Source organism: Hylobates moloch, unplaced genomic scaffold (assembly GCF_009828535.3).
Source record: "Hylobates moloch isolate HMO894 unplaced genomic scaffold, HMol_V3 SCAFFOLD_2, whole genome shotgun sequence".
In the NCBI taxonomy this organism is placed as follows: Eukaryota; Metazoa; Chordata; class Mammalia; order Primates; family Hylobatidae; genus Hylobates; species Hylobates moloch.
The window spans coordinates 38,451,648-38,465,053 of NW_026652277.1; the positions used below are offsets into that span (position 1 = coordinate 38,451,648).

A 13,406-nucleotide genomic window follows, 5' to 3' on the forward strand; every position below is an offset into this window, starting at 1 on the left:
AGGCCATAAACCAATCTCATGCTGATTATAGTATGTGAGTGTAATATATGTAAATGTGAGAGAAACCCAACAAATTAATCAAGAAATAAGGAATGAACATACATTAGGTGCTAGGAACTATTAGATACCTTTTATTCAGTAACTCATCAAATCCTCATAACAACTACCAAGATTAGTCTACCAAATCTAGATGAAAAAACTAAGGTTCAATTTCCAACATCACAAAGCTGGGTAAGAGAAAAAGTACACGCTTTTTTCACTGTGTAACTAGTACCTCCCTAAATAAAATAATTTAAGACCTTAAAAGTTCAAAGTAACCTTTTTTTTCTGTAACCAAGTACCATTTATTAAGTTCTTTTTTTTTTGTTGTTTAACAGAAATTACTCTAACTGTTGAATTATCTGGGAGATAGACACAGCCCCTGTCCTTGTGGTCTATGAACATTGGGAAACACAAGTAACAATTTCAAGCATAACCTCTGGTATAAACAAGGGAAACAACAAAAGTTCATGGGCACTCATCACAAAAAGACTAATAAAATCTAAGACCTAGTAATTCCTTATGGATTAAGAAGCCAGAAATAATAAAAGACCTGTTTTAATGGAAAGATAAATTCACATGTCAGAACCTACAGAAGCAACAGACAAGTCTCAACAGGAAGGCAGTAAGGGTATGAATAATTTTGATGCGTTCTAAACTGAACTTACGGGCATTAAAAAGCTACTGAAGGGTTTTAGAGAGTTCCTGTTTAGAAAGAACTCTACAAAAGTAACATGAAGAAGGCTTGAGAGCAAAAAACTATTAAGAAGGCTTTGAGTTGAGAGATAATAGTGGCCTGTGTTGGACACAGAGAAACTGATAGATTCATGATCTTTAGGAGGTAGAACCCATTAAGTGTGGGGAGATGAACAAAGAGTTAAGCCTGACTAACAGACTTCTGGCTTCAATGCTAACAGATTAGTGGTACCCTCTATTGAGACTAAAATTTACCAAGATGGCAAGGGAAGTCTGTTTCTGGATATATTAAATTTGGGGTAGCTACCAAATTTTGGAGAGCCAGTGGTTAGTTAAATAGAGATCTATATCTTAGGGAAGAGATGTAAGCTGCAGAAAAAGATGCCACACAGGTGACTATCAAAGTCAAAGATGCTGATGAGATTACCTAAGGAAAAGCACATGAAATTGGAGAATAGAAGACTGAGAGCAAAACCTTGAAGAACATCAACATTTAGAAGCATTTAAAAATAGACAGAAAGAGCAAGAACAAATGTAGGATGTGGTATCAGAGAAGCCAAGGAAGAAATAATTTCAAAAAGTAAAGTGTAAGTTTTAACTGCCAAAAAAACAATAAACTGGCCAGCTGTGGTGGCTCACACCTATAATCCCAGCATGTTGGGAGGCCAAGGCAAGAGCATCGTTTGAGCCCAGGATTTCAAGACCTGCCTGGGCAACATGGCAGAATTCCATCTCTACCAAAAATACAAAAAATTAGCCGGTATGGTGGCACATGCCTGTGGTGCCAGCTACTCAGGAGGCTGAGGTGGGACGATGGCTTGAGCCTGGGAGTCAGAGGTTGCAGTGAGCCAAGACACCACTGCACTCCAGCCTGGGTGATAGAGGGAGACCCGTCTCAAAAACAAACAAACAAACAAACTTAATCTTTCACCAATTATAATGAATTTATATAAAATACACCACATGGTAAATAATTTCTATAGTATTTCTCATGGACAGTTCTGAGTAATTAAATATGTAGCTATTCACAGTGGTTATAAATGTATAATTTTATTCACTAATAGTTATGCTTTGAAGAGATATGTGCTAGAAGCACATGGAGAGGTATTCATCTAATAACATATTCACAATTTGGTAGAAATCTAAAGACATTAGTGTATTGTTGAAGGTTAGTGCTTAAGCATAGTATGAGTTTAGTGATAACAGTCAATATTTTCTGAGAAATAAAAAGTAAAATGTGTACTGTGAAGATTGCTAACATGTAAGTCACATAACCATTATTAAGAAAACCAATGTTAGATTATACTAAGTGAATATATTCAAAGTGAAGCTGAAGCACACTGAATCCTTATAAAGCAATTACAGGCTTCATTTTTTTTTTCACTTAAAAAAGAATATGGTACTATTCTTCAAATATTTTCAAAAGCTGTGTTATACAAGAGGTAACTGAAAAAATTAGCATATTGTGATCTAATCTGTCATTATATTTTCTGCCATTGAACAGCTTTTTGAAATGTCAAATTTCCTTCATAGCTGAAACTTCCTAATATAAAAAAATTACAGCAGACATAAATCACAAAGTCACTTAAGCTGTCCCAATTTACACATTTAAGTTTGATGTCTTTTTATTTATAAAAAAAATTTTCTTCCTTTTACTTATTTTTTAAGAGCATAAATTATATGGTCATTTGGAAGCCACAAGAAAGGGTTAAAAGGTGGGGGTGACCACTATTTTGAGAGCTGGAAAACTAAAGGAAAGAATAAACATTTATTCTGAATTTTGTATATGAACGGCAACATTTAGAGTGGTAGATATAAGGAAGTTCTTTTATAGATAGTTCCTTAAGAAGCAGCAATAACAGTATTAAAATATTATTTTTGCAGGCCAGCATAGTGGCTCACGCCTGTAATCCCAGCACATTTGGGGCCGAGACGGGTGGATCACTTGAGGCCCCAGGAGTTCAAGTCCAACACAGTGGAACCCTGTCTCTACTAAAAATACAAAAATTAACTGGGCCTGTAATCCCACTATTCGGGAGGCTGAGGCACAAGAATTTCTTGAACCCAGGAGGCAGAGGTTGCAATGAGCCAAGATCACGCCACTGCACTCCAGCCTGAGCGACAGAGCGAGAGACTGTCTCAAAATAATAAAAAGTATTAATTTCGCAATGGCTAATGAATTATGGATCCAGACATGTAGCATCAACAGATGCTAGTGTTACAAAAAGTAACAATCAGATATTACTGTCTTGTGATGAAAGAACACATCACTAACTATGTAATAATATTGGTGGGTGCATTTAACCTTCTAATGATCATTTTACAGAAAGTACTAGTCCAGTGGAACATGTTAAACTACACTGGGGAGGTATAATCAGAAAAGTTTAGACAGGAGAGTTATAGAACAAATGACCCAGTTTCTTTACCAAAAACTGGAAAAAGAGAAGGGGAGAGAGAGAGGGATGAGGAATCTACAGATTAAAAGACCTAACAAGCAATCTCAGTAAGTGGACCTTACTTGGATCCTAATTCAAACTAACTATAAAACAAATGAACAAATACTATGGCATTTATGAGACAACTGGAAATCTGAACTCTGAATATTTTGATATTAAGAAATTATTGATGATTTTTATTAGACATAAGAATGTTATGGTTTCTTCAGGAGATACATATTTAAAATCATAAGGATAAAATGATGTCTGAGAGGTGCTTCAAAACAATATGATGGAAGTGGACAAGAGTATGGAAGAAACACATGGGGGTTCATTATAACACTGTGTGCTTAAATTTCTTGTAATAACAAAATGGGGAAGGCAATGAAGGGGAGTACAAGGTCTTTCTTACTTCAGGATGCTTCAACAGTCAAGGGTTGGTTATGAGATTTTTAACTGAACTTCACTTTTTGGTTATTCTGAAGTTGAAATTTCAGAACAACTCCTTAGGACCCCCTAACACTCCCTACCTCTCCCCTCCCACACAAGTAAACCAACTTTAGAGATGATCAAAATGACTGTTGCTGATTTAGAATTTAGATCTATCTAATAACAACCCACTAACCACAAATGTAAAACAGCAGTAGACAGTTTTTTAAAGGAAAAAGAGTTTAATTGAATGAATTTACTGTGATTAGATTCTGCTGTGACAGTAAACCCAAATATCACGGGTTTAAATAAAAGAAAGTTATTAATCTCTCATGTAAATAAAAATCTGAGGAACTGATTCAGATTTGGTATGATGGTTCCAAAATTAACGATTCTTCTAACTCTGTTGCTTCAATAACCTCAACATCCACCATCATATTGACCCTTCTACCGGCAGGAAGAAACAACGCTTTCCAAAAGTTGTAACATACCACTGCTCACATCCCATTGGAATGAACTTTGTCAAACTATCTCAAGGGAGGCTAAAACAGTCTTAATATATTGTGGGTAATGTGCCCATAAGCCCAGCCATAAATCTGATTTAAAAAGCTATAGGGTAGGCATGGATATTTAACCACAACAAAAAAAGAAGAATGGTTTGACTTTAGAAAGTTTGATTCAATACAGCTAGAACTTAGTGGACAAACAGAAAACAACAAATAGTTTCTTAGCATTTCATTAATAATATACACAACATTTGCAATGCAAATTATTGTGAATATCTGCAGTTAATGTTTTTAAAGAGCCAGGCAACTGATGGCATTTAATTTTTAGACTTTCCCATAGGTAGGCACTATAACTACACCCCACTTACAGGTATTTGCTTACAGATATGTAAGCTGTTAGAAAATGACAGACATGAATTCAAAATCAGGTCATCTAGCTTCACTATGTTATTCATCTATAACCTAGTATGCACTTACAAAACCAATGGAATAAAAAAAGTGGCATGCACTGAATTCAGAAACAAGAGACTCAAAATGAGAGAGACAAAAGGATTCTCCAGGATGACAGGAAAATGAAATGCTAAGGCCACTTCCAAATCAGAGCAGGTGATAAGATTCCTGATTTTCTAAAAAAGATGAAACTGACAGATTACCAGAAGTGTCTAAAATCTGACAGGCCCAGGTAATCCCAGCACTCTGGGAGGTGGAGGTGAGCGGATCACTTGAAGTCAGGAGTTCAAGACCAGCCTGGCCAACATGATGAAACTCCGTCTCTACTAAAAATACAAAAATTAACCGGGCATGGTGGTAGACGCCTGTAATCCCAACTACTCAGGAGGGTGAGGCAGGAGAATCGCTTGAACCTGGGAGGCAGAGATTGCTGTGAGCTGAGATCGCATCACTGCACTCCAGCCTGGGTGACATGGCGAGACTGACTGAAAAAAGAAAAAAAAAAAAATCTGATGGGAAATTTAGGCAACTGGAAAAGACTTTAGAGTTGACATAATGACAAGTATATAGGAAAATAAACAAAGAGAAAAACTGAGACAAATAACAACTAGAAAAAAAATGAGAAAAAAATTTAAAAAATCATGTAGTATACTATACTACATGGTTCATCTATGAAAGGCATTTGCATAGCAGACACTAAAAATATCTTCACAATTACCATATTAACATATATTAATAGAACTGGGGAACAGAAAATGGGCATGTGAAGTGAGGTAGATAGCGAGAGCTAAATCCTATTGTCTATAACATTAAGTTGATAGATAAGACCTACAAATGACAAAAAGTGCATTATAATTATATTACATAAAGATATGGACGTGATCAGAACAATTAGACAAAAAGTCATGAAAGACGTTATCTGCAGCACGGGCAACAGGCTGGGGAAAAGGGTGGATATAGATTTTTTTTGGGGGGGGGGGGGGAACAAGCCTATAGAATTATTTGTTAATCTAAGTATATGTGTAAATAATAAAAGTATAAACATTAACAGAAAGTAAAGAAACAATTTGGGGAGGGGGAAAGAGGGGCTCTCACTTAAGGAAAGATGTAAGAACACTCAACTGTCACCATGTTACTGTTTTCTGAACACAAAAATCACTTAATCCTGTAAGTTACTTAACTTTCCCTCAAAAAAGATTTAAGAAATACAAAGTACCCTATAAATGTGGGATTAGTAAATCTGAAGTTATTGAAAAGCACAGAAAAGATGATCCTGCTTACATGGTATGAAGTATACAAATGTATACATAGATAGATGATGCTCAAAACATCTTAAATGAGGCCGGGCGCGGTGGCTCATGCCTGTAATCCCAGCACTTTGGGAGGCCGAGGCGGGCGGATCACAAGGTCAGGAGATCGAGACCATTCTGGCTAACACAGTGAAACCCCGACTCTACTAAAAAATACAAAAAATTAGCCGGGCAAGGTGGCGGGCGCCTGTAGTCCCAGCTACTCGGGAGGCTGAGGCAGGAGAATAGTGTGAACCCCGGGGGGGGTGGAGCCTGCAGTGAGCCGAGATGGCGCCACTGCACTCCAGCCTGGGCGACAGCAAGACTCTGTCTCAAAAAAAAAAAAAAAAATCTTAAATGGTGGGTATCTTTGGTAGAATTTGGGGCAAACTTTACTTTTTCATTTCTGCACATCCTGTTTCAATTTTAGGTAAAACAAATCATTTTCAAAAAATGATAAATCTTTTTTCAGGAGGAAGAAAGTAAAAAAGCTAATTGCTACTTCCTGAATGATTACATGAAAAAAAACTCATCAATATGGCCCCAATCATTAAAAACTCAAGTGACTACACAAAGGACTTTTTTCTTTAAAAATAGTCAGCATCTGAAGTATCACTCTCTTGCCACAGTGTGTCACTCTTACTGTACAGATATTTTTGAATTTCCATAGGAAGGAGGAAACTGTTTAAAAGCAGATTTAATTTTCAAGTTATTAAATCCCCACTTACCAAAAGACAGCCCTGAGGACAGAGTCCCAAGCTTATTCACTATTATAAATACCTGGCAGCAGCCTACAAAGTACTCAAAATGTACTTGTAGTTTTTTTTAATACAAACTTATCAAACTTATACAAATTAAAACAAAGCCTGAATATATAGTAATCTTACAAATAAATTCACTGGTGCCACCTTATTCAGAAGGAAGAAATACGTATTACCATGCTTTAAGTGGCCAATTTAGGCCAGGTATTTTGCAGAAATCACCAGTTAAACAAAGCAAAGGGCCAGATACAGTGGCTCACGCCTGTAACCCCGGCACTTGGAGAGGCCACAACAGGTGGATCACCTGAGGTCAGCAGTTCCAGCCCAGCCTGGCCAACATGGTGAAACTCCATCTCTACTAAAAATACAAAAATTGGCCAGGTGTGGTGGCGAGCACCTGTAATCCCAGCTACTAGGAAGGCTGAGGGAGGAGAATCGCTTGAACCCAGGAGGTGGAGGTTGCAGTGAGCTGAGATCATGCCGTTGCACTCCAGCCTAAGTGACAAGAGCGAAACTCCGTCTCAAAACAAAACAAAACAAAAACCAAAAAAGAAAATCCACGGTCTAGTAGATGAGAGTAACACAATGAGGAGCATAGTGTGTGACATGGACTAAACCTGAGTTGCTTGGTTATCAGCCAAAGAAAATTGGATCTACACTGATCTAAGTGTTAACAAAGTAGATGCATATATGAAAGTTTTCAGGTTGAGTTACTGATGGATGTTGCATTGGCCAGCATAAAAACATTACTACTCTGATTAACATATAAAGATGCAACAGAGTAATATTTTTCACAGACATAATATCCCCTCCCTACTGTGTGCAAGGCTAGACAAAAATCCAGTAAGTGGATGAACTGATGCCATCAAATGTGTGCAATGTGGCGAAAAATTCCAATTTTACCACAATAACAGTACAAGTTTTTAAACTAATGACATTTTTGGCTTGCTATATTTCTGAAGCCTACTTGATTTAATGATAAGGTTTTCTCACAATAGGCACCTACATTACTGCTATCATGCAGAAAAACTGTTAAGTAAAATGGAAAAAATTATGAAGAAAAATTTAAAAACAATATTTAAATTTTGACTCATAGAAGAAATGATTATAAAGCTGAAGCATAAATATCCTCTTAGGTAATATACTTTAAAAAAACATCAAATTTTCCTCATGTAAAATGAGGGTGACTAAAATATCTTGAGTATTTTAGTTTCAAAAAGCATAATTATCTGATAAGTCATAGTAGTATAGAAAGGTAGTAACCTCTAGATTTAAACTTACTGTAATTAGATTACCAAGTGATATTAATAAGTATATTATACTTACATTTTATATATCATATCTACTACACTTATATTACATTTATATGTCTACTACCTTGAAAACAACCCAATGATCTACAACTTTTCAAATGTTTTAAAAGGCACAATATAATTTTCACATTCAAATTACTTTTATAATAAGACAATGAAATACTAATGATTATATTTAATCATTTAATAATCACCAATGTTAAAGAAACCTCACTTTTAACAAAAATTACTATTGTATATATGTACTTTATTCATGGGCTCAAGTATGCATTTTTTAATGAACTATTTATGAACTTTACAGTTTGTAAATAGAAATTCCCCAATTCTTAAGACTAAATAAGATTAAACAATGATTTCAAGAAAGAGCAAACTAGTTGTTAGCAAGTTGTTCTTAATATATTTAATACCTTGTAATTTTCATTAAAATATGACAGCAATATGATTAAAACCTCAACTAATTCTCATAGCAATTTCTAAATATGGCAGCTATCAACACAAAACAATTTTTTTGGCTTTTGTTTCCTTTTGAAGTTGTTTAGAGGTACATTATCAAACCTTACTGATTAACAGGGAAGAAGCAAATTATATAGCTTTTAACTAAAAAATATGTATAATATTGACTTTTGATAATTTTATTAAGATATTAAATCTGCTCTAGGGTGGGGTTTGGGCTAAAAAAGTACTCTATAAATAAGTCACATTTAAAATTCTAAAGATTTTTAAAGTAGAAGCTCAAAGTTCTAAGCAAATTAAAATTTAAAGCATATATATATTTACTTGCTAATTTACACTATTAATTTGAAAAAGCTCATTCACCTACTTTGCTAAGGACAGCAAAGCACTGTATTCAACGAACTCAAGTAGAAAGTTTACTTTTCAGATATGTTTAGACTGTTACATAAAATATTTCACATTTGGATGGATGGTTAGAACAAACAATATAGTCTTTATGTTCAACTTTTAGAAAGGGGCAAGATGTTAGGAGGTTTAAGTTAGTAATGCATAATCTCCAAATTCATGTCAAGACTAATTTAAACTCTGCTGATTAATTAGTAGGGGAAATATGCTTTCTACATGTTAAGTTGCTGAATATTTTTTAAAAGCATCTGGCACATATACCTCTGGTAAAATTGTATAATTTACTTTTACTGTAAGATATTTGGGCAAGTATTTACAGCAACTAAACAAATTAGTGCAGATAATTGCATATCTTATTAAATAAATTAGAATCAACAAGCCTGAGCAACCCAACTCAGCAACAACATAAGAGACCATTAAGGATTAAAAGAAAGAAGAAAAGGAAGAAAAGAAGAACAAGAAAGCCCTTCAGCAAATACTTTAACAAATAAATCACTCAGGCAAAGCCAAACAAGTTTTGAAAGGGCCTGCTTTGACAGATGTTCTCTGGAAAAGCAAAGGCTTCAGGCAAAACGAATGGTTTTATTATTATTTTTTAAAGCTATGGAATATTATTAATGTTGTTTCTGTATTTTTCAAATATTTTAATTAAAAAAATGCATTTACAACCATTGTTCAGGGACTCTCCTCTACCGCCACTTCAAGACACTTATCAGGGCATTTAATGCTCATTTAGATTTGTTACAAGTATAAAATTAATCACAAAAGCAACTTTGCTCCCTAACTTAGGGAATAAAACTTCCTAAAAAATTTTATAAAGCATCAAGAGTCGCTGCATCTTTTAAAGCTGTAAAAAATCATCCATATTGCTTTTACAACAGGCCTATATACAATTCCTGCTATAAAAGCCCACGTAAGGGTTGAAGCAAAATTTAAGAGTTCTTATATTTATCTGTATGAATAAGATTTGATGACTGTTGGCATTCATAAAACTCAAAATGCAGGTATTCTGTATAAAACCTGTTTATAGAAAGTCAAATTCCAGAAAATGATTATGCAAAGTGTACTTACCAGTGCTTATGCCTTCCCTTCACCTAACGCTTGAATTCTAGGCTTCCAGAAATTAGAAATCTATCTTTCCAATTAAAAACGCTGCAGCCTGCTACACTCCATAAAATGGCCGCGTTGTTTAACCAACAAAAACATGTTAGAGACTGAGCTGTTACTTTTATAAGAAAAAAAGAAAATAAACAATTGCTTCTTTTGTGGTGAAGCATAAAACACTTAGGCTGGCATTTTGAATCATGGAGCTCCCCTGGCCGTTGCTATTGCTCTTCAAGTAGTTGTAGTAAAATTTCTGCCACATTCTTGCTTTCTGCATGGTGTCTCAGCAGCAACAGATCAGAACAGGCTAGCAAACAACTCCTTCCTAAATGTAAGCTCTAATTTCTTCTTCTGCAGTGAAATGAACCAAGTTTCTATGCAAAAGAATGAGTGACAGTATTCCCAGCCAATCAGCTTGGGTTTTTTCAGGAAAATCACCCCTTAATTCATTCAAAATTAGGTCATATGACACTATTTGAAATACTATTGGCTTACAATGAAAGTAATGTTTGACTTTACACAGGATAAGGCCACCCATCTATGCTTCCCTGGGCTGAAGACAACTTGACTATAACCGGTACTGTGAATTAAATACACACACACATACAGGGGGAAAAAAAAAATAAAGCCTTACCAGAGCCTCCCAACTATTAAAGGGCCGGAGTTCTGTTATCTTCTGAGCCTTTTTCTGAGAACACTGAGGAATCAAAGTAAGTTCACCAATTGAAGCATCTTGAAGGAAGTGAAGAATTTTACCCTTATAGCCATCCTCCATCACTTCTTCACCACTACTATAGTCCTCATCTAGTGAACTACCGACATCAGAACCTGAATCATATTCAGAGTCTTCAACAACTCTCTTTGGATTAAATACATTTTTTTTACGTTTCTTGTTAAAGCCATTTTGTGCTTTCAATGAAAATTTCTGTTTTAGTTTTGTTTTAGTTGCATTTTTAGGGTAATTCTGACTTCTTGAAGAAACTTCTTTTCCATTTGGAACCTCACTTTGTGATGCATATTGCATATCTGTATATAAAAGACAAAAACAGTAACTAAATTAGAAATACATAAATATAAATATAGACTTCAAATAAAAACTTAAAACATTTACCTATTCCTTAGAATTCAACCACAATTTATTGTTAAATTTGATACACTTCAAAAATACTTAAGTAGAATTTGAAGTTAAAAAATTGTTTCAAAAGCAGGTGATAACTTGTTTTTAAAATGAATTAAATATAAATCTCTATTTTCTAACAAAGGTCCTGAGAACACAAATGGCAGCTGCATATCTGTATGATGTCTCAGATATTCCTAGCAGCCCCACTCAACTATGCCAACACTGAAGAATATAGCAGAACGATGCTTACACTACTATAAAGCTTACTAATAAAAAGTGTGTATGTTTCAACTATCCATAATTTTCCAATACTATCTTCAATATTCTAAGTTTCATTGTTACTTAAAAAATTATTCAAATAGGCTGGGCATGGTGGCTCACGCCTGTAATCTCAGCACTTTGGGAGGCTGACACGGGCAGATCACAAGGTCAGGAGTTCGAGACCAGCCTGACCAACATGGTGAAACCCTGTCTCCACTAAAAATATAAAAATTAGCCAGGCATGGTGGTGCATGCCTGTAATCCCAGCTACTCAGGAGGCTGAGGCAGGAGAATCGCTTGAACCCAGGAGGTGGAGGTTGCAGTGAGCCGAGATCATGCCATTGAACTCCAGCCTGGGTGACAGAGCAAGACTCCGTCTCAAAAAAAATAAAAAAATATTATTCAAATACAGTATTATCAAAAATCCCCACTACTTTATCACTGATTATCAGTTTACAGAACTCTAAGATGCCTGTGAATGAAGGTACACCATTATTTTATGTACCAGTAAGAAAACATGCACCAATCTATAATACAATACTTTATTCAGAAATTTTTACTTACTCAGAAAGCTATTAGACTTACACAGATTATCACACCTTTACTTTTGTGCATTTATAAAAAAATAAGCAAAATAAATTGGCTAAAGTATTCCTCAAATGTTTTCACATTCATAACATGGCTCTTCTGACTCATTTTTCAAACTCAGACTTGGTGGCTTTCTTTTTGCCACAGAATATCATTTTCTGTGCCATCAACAGTATTGGTAGTATAGCCTTTCTTTTAAAACAATTTATTTAAAAACAAAAAAAACAAAAAAACCAAACCAAAACACCTAAAGCTACCATGCTGGGCTTTTAAAGCTGGCTTTGCAATGATGAAGAGCTAGTCTACTTGACTCTTTCTTAGGTATGTTACTAAACATGTATGACTCAACTCCACCTTACCACCTCTCCTCTATCATTTGGTTCCTAGAATTAAGAATGTTCCAAAATGTGTTCATGCTTATGATACCCTTAAGTTTTTGATGCTAGTGCTTTTGATATCTGTGCAAGTATAGGTTAAGACATCTACATTATAGTAATGACATGATATCACCAATCACAAGATCCATCCTGACAGTTGTTAAAAAGTTTATTTTACACTCAATAAAACATGGCAATTTAAAAGTAGCTTTAACTATCAAGAAAGACTGAACAAATAGAAAAAGATATTTATTGTTTTGTTTTACACTATGATGAAGAACAGGCAGGTCAAAACATTTAAAAACTGGTTGTTAAAGAATGTTTTTACATCATTACTTTCAACATCTTTTGCAATCCCACCCTCTGATTAACAGCTAATAGGTTTTCTTATACACCATTTTCTTATATACTAAAATATACACTATAATGAGAAGTATGTATTTTCTATGACCCAGAATAATTACCTTGGTCTTCTGCAAATACTTTTAGAGATTCTAAAGCTTCTGTGTACATCCATTCATGTTCCTTGAGTACTTCTCTAAGTTCCTAGAAATAAGTCATTTATCTTTTTGTTAAAAATCTCAAATTAGCAACTTGCAGAAAACGTCTATGCTCTTTTAAAAATAAGTTAATCACCTGAAAACAGAGAATTCATATCTGATTATTTTGTACTTGTTTTTATGCTGCTTTACAAATGCTTTCTGTGTAATTTCACCTCCACAAATACACAATAGTCTTCAAAGGAAAGAAAACTTGACTTTTTTTTTGCATTTCTAACTCTCACTATGAAGTACTGTGAACACAAGAGGATCAAGAAATGTTTTCTCAATTAAAAATGAAATTTCAATATGCAGCTAGGCTTTTACAAACTGCCAACTTCAAAACATGTAGTTTCAACATAGGTAAAGAACCAATATTGCAACAAGATTTTGCATTCAGCTCATCAGTATTTAGTAGATGTACTATCTGAACATATATACTCAAATAAATCAATGCAAGTGTAAATGTACTCTAAATGCTAAACAAATATGTGCATCTGTATATGATCATGGGATTAAACAGAGGGCCTTTTAGCAACAGGATGCATGGCATGAGTCTTTAATGACTCTGAAAATATTCTTACTATCTGGGAAGTGGTAGAAAGCTTATGAAATATGAAGACACTGAAATGGAATACTTT

General features: G+C 34.6%; 1 protein-coding gene across 4 annotated transcripts in view; it reads right to left on the reverse strand.

Moving 5' to 3' along the window:
• Window positions 1-13,406, reverse strand: part of SMARCAD1 (SWI/SNF-related, matrix-associated actin-dependent regulator of chromatin, subfamily a, containing DEAD/H box 1) — an 85,880-nt gene that overhangs the window by 28,663 nt on the left and 43,811 nt on the right. For 3 of the 4 annotated variants that reach the window (XM_032138527.2, XM_032138610.2, XM_058432894.1), the window contains 2 exons: window positions 12,691-12,772; window positions 10,515-10,906 (listed from right to left, as the gene is read on the reverse strand). In XM_032138527.2, coding sequence (XP_031994418.1) covers window positions 10,515-10,906; window positions 12,691-12,772 — 474 coding nt within the window. Of the gene's footprint in view, window positions 1-9,847; window positions 10,473-10,514; window positions 10,907-12,690; window positions 12,773-13,406 lie in introns of those variants that run through there. The other variant, XM_032138865.2, reaches the window with a different exon arrangement.